This window comes from Amblyomma americanum, chromosome 11 (assembly GCF_052857255.1).
Source record: "Amblyomma americanum isolate KBUSLIRL-KWMA chromosome 11, ASM5285725v1, whole genome shotgun sequence".
Taxonomy (NCBI): Eukaryota; Metazoa; Arthropoda; class Arachnida; order Ixodida; family Ixodidae; genus Amblyomma; species Amblyomma americanum.
Window position 1 is genome coordinate 111,387,958 of NC_135507.1, and position 3,004 is coordinate 111,390,961.

The 3,004-nt window shown below is 45.4% G+C and overlaps 1 protein-coding gene across 1 annotated transcript; it reads right to left on the bottom strand.

Moving 5' to 3' along the window:
- Positions 1 to 235: 235 nt before the first annotated feature.
- On the bottom strand, positions 236 to 694 carry LOC144110444 (uncharacterized). Its single transcript, XM_077643340.1, has one exon. It carries the CDS (start codon positions 692 to 694, stop codon positions 236 to 238), a length of 459 nt encoding a protein of 152 aa, XP_077499466.1.
- Positions 695 to 3,004: the final 2,310 nt, after the last annotated feature.

Consider the following 3,004-nt stretch of genomic DNA (forward strand, 5'->3'; position numbering starts at 1 on the left):
CAAGAAAAATTACAAAATGAATTTTCAGTACGCACATATTTATTGACAATAGAAACAATTACATATTTAGGCATTCGCGCATGAACAAAACCATAACATAAAACAATTTAAATACCATAATACAAGCAAACGCGCTACAGTACATGTATACAGTTACCAATAATGCATGCAAGCAGCAGACATTTCGGACAGTGCTGCTCTTTCTACGTGCTTAGGCGGGACCAAAGGTTGCTGCTCACTCCGCTGTTCTGCTCACAAACTCCCTGATGACGTCGTCTAAACTTAGAAGCGCCGTTTTTTCTCTGTGTATGTGCAAAATCAAAACATGCGATAACCTCTTTTGAGTCGTACGGTTGCGCAAATACGTTTTGATTCTGCGCAGAGCACTAAAAGATCGTTCCCCAGAAGCGACAGACGCTGGTATGGAAAACAGAAGCTGAACATACCTCACGACTTGATCCATCAACTCGAGAATGTTTTGCGATTCCCTTTGTAGGATCTCCAAAATGCCCAGAGTTGTGGTAGAATCAGCACTGTTTAGAATAGTTGATAATAGCATAAACTGCGCCGAGAGTCTGCACAAGTCAAAATCAACTGCATGCACTCCCAAAGCCGCCTCTAGTTCATCTGCTGTATGCTGACTACCTCCAGCGGCGCTGGTTAAGATGTATTCTAGTTTTACGAGCTGTTCCATGCCCGGCTGCTCAAAACGCTGTTTTGTTTCACCTATGATTCGGTAGGCAGTAGCGAAATACTCCTTGCGCAGCGCGGCCTTAACGTCAAGTGCAGCTGGCTGGACATGTCTATCAGGCGTCTCATACCTCGCAGGACGTTTTGTCGGCCTTGACATACGAGGTTCCTTCTGGCCTAGGCGCGCTGCTGTTGTGCTCGTGTGCTGCCACAGCTTCTCAAACGCAGTTTCAGAGCGCAACTGGGAGATCGCCTCGCAGAGAGCCTCTGTGGCCTTTTTTGCACCTGCGGCGCAATATGTTGAGCTCTGGAGAGCCCTTGCTAATTCTTCACAAGGCCCAAAGAAGGCTATGGAAATGTGGATACCTAACAAGGTTTCAAATTTCTGCAGAAGCCGATTGTAACCTCTAAAAATAGCCTTGCTGCTTTCAGTCACTGAACCTGGTGTCTGCAAGAGCTCCTCGAGTGTCTCTTGAACTCTGGCGTAATTCTCAACGAATCTTTGCATCGACTTGACTCTAATGGTCCATCGCGTCGGGCAAAGCGGCAGCGGCGACGATAAACGGCGAGCACCAACTTACTGTGTCTCTTCGTTTTGCTGCAGATTGCCTTCCACCGTCTGAACTTTGCGCCCTAAACCAGCGAGCGGACTGCACGAGCCTGGCAAGCGTTGGCTTGCCCTTACCGGCTAAAAGGGGCGGTTTCCTTCAGCGGTTGCGGCTATCGGCGGCGGTTTCACCTGACTCCTGACGTCACCGGACGCAAGCTATAAAGACAGCGACCCATCGCCTTCGGCCTTACTTGGCAGCGGCGACGATAAACGGCGAGCACCAACTTACTGTGTCTCTTCGTTTTGCTGCAGGTTAGTGTAAAAACTGTATCAATTTTAATTTGCCTGTGCTTCTTTTCTGACATCGTCGCTGCTGCCAGTTGGTTCGCTTTGTTCCCGTTCATTTTGTGTTTGCGCGTGTTTGCATTGACTTGTCTTCAACCACATGGCGAAAGACATAGCCAAACTTAAGAGGAACTGAAGGCTGAACTAGCCAAGATGAAGGAAGAGTACAAACAGGAAGTGAAAGCTTCACGGGAGCGTATCGAAAGAGAGCTTCGAAATGAAATCAGAGATCTAAAGACTGAACAACGAAACATGACAAAAAGCCTTGACTTTGCCCATGACTCTTTAGACGAGCTAAAGAAGAAACTTGAGGCTGAAATTTTGAAAAATGTTAAGCTTGAAGAACAGAATCGGGAGTTTCACGCGAGGTGCACATCACTAGAGAAAAATCAAGATGAACTTGTGAAACGCATGGTCCTCATGGAGCAATACTCTAGAAACACGAACATAGAAATTCATGGTGTTGAGAAACATGATGATGAGAATGTGTTGCAGATTGTCACTAAAATTGGAGAGAAGATTGATGAGCCAATCATTGAAAATGACATTGAATGTTGCCACAGAGTTCCTATTAAAAATCCTGACAAGAGTAGTCTTGTTGTTCAGTTCAAGTCTCGAGCAAAACGTGATAGCGCACTGAGGAAAGGGAAAAAGGCCCGTCTAACAAATGAGGACATTGGGATTAAAAACACGGCACCAATATACATTAATGAGCACCTTTGTCCGGCCCTGAAAAGACTCCTGGGTGTGGCTGTAAAGAGGAAGTATGCTCACAACTGGAAGTCAGTGTGGACTTTCAATGGGAAAATCTTTGCTAAGCAGTCCGACACCTCGTCTTTGTTTGTCTCGCTTGTCCTCGTTTTTCCGCGCCAACTTCTTCAGTATGCATTTCAACCAACTCGCCCAACTTTCTGCTCTCCTAAGTGTTATTTCTAGTACATCGGGCCCTTTCTTCTGTAACTTGTTTAACTTCAATGACCCTGCAGTGATTGTTGCAGCCGTTTCTGTGTGCGCGTGCAAGGCGAGGGTCTTTTCCTGGCAAAAAAAAAAAGCGCTCGTCTTTGTTTGTCTCGCTTGTCCTCGTTTTTCCGCGCCAACTTCTTCAGTATGCATTTCAACCAACTCGCCCAACTTTCTGCTCTCCTATACAAATAACTTGTGAGGCTGACCTTGAAAAGATTGAGTCAAATCCGTGATTTTGTTGTTATTGCCTAGACACACTTTAATCAAATCAAAATGGAGTATCACAGCTTCGTCCTACCAGAACGCATTCGCACAGCAACGTTCTCTAAAAACAGTGTTACACTTTAATGCTCGTTCTGCTCATGGAAAGCACGATGACATTATTTGTTTATTAAGTCAGTTTTCTTTTAAATTCAGCATAATCATGATGACTGATACCTGGTACTATGAAGGCTT

Excerpts from the sequence above, each read along its gene's own strand:
- LOC144110444 (XM_077643340.1), bottom strand. The coding sequence starts at position 694 with ATGGAACAGCTCGTAAAACTAGAATACATCTTAACCAGCGCCGCTGGA.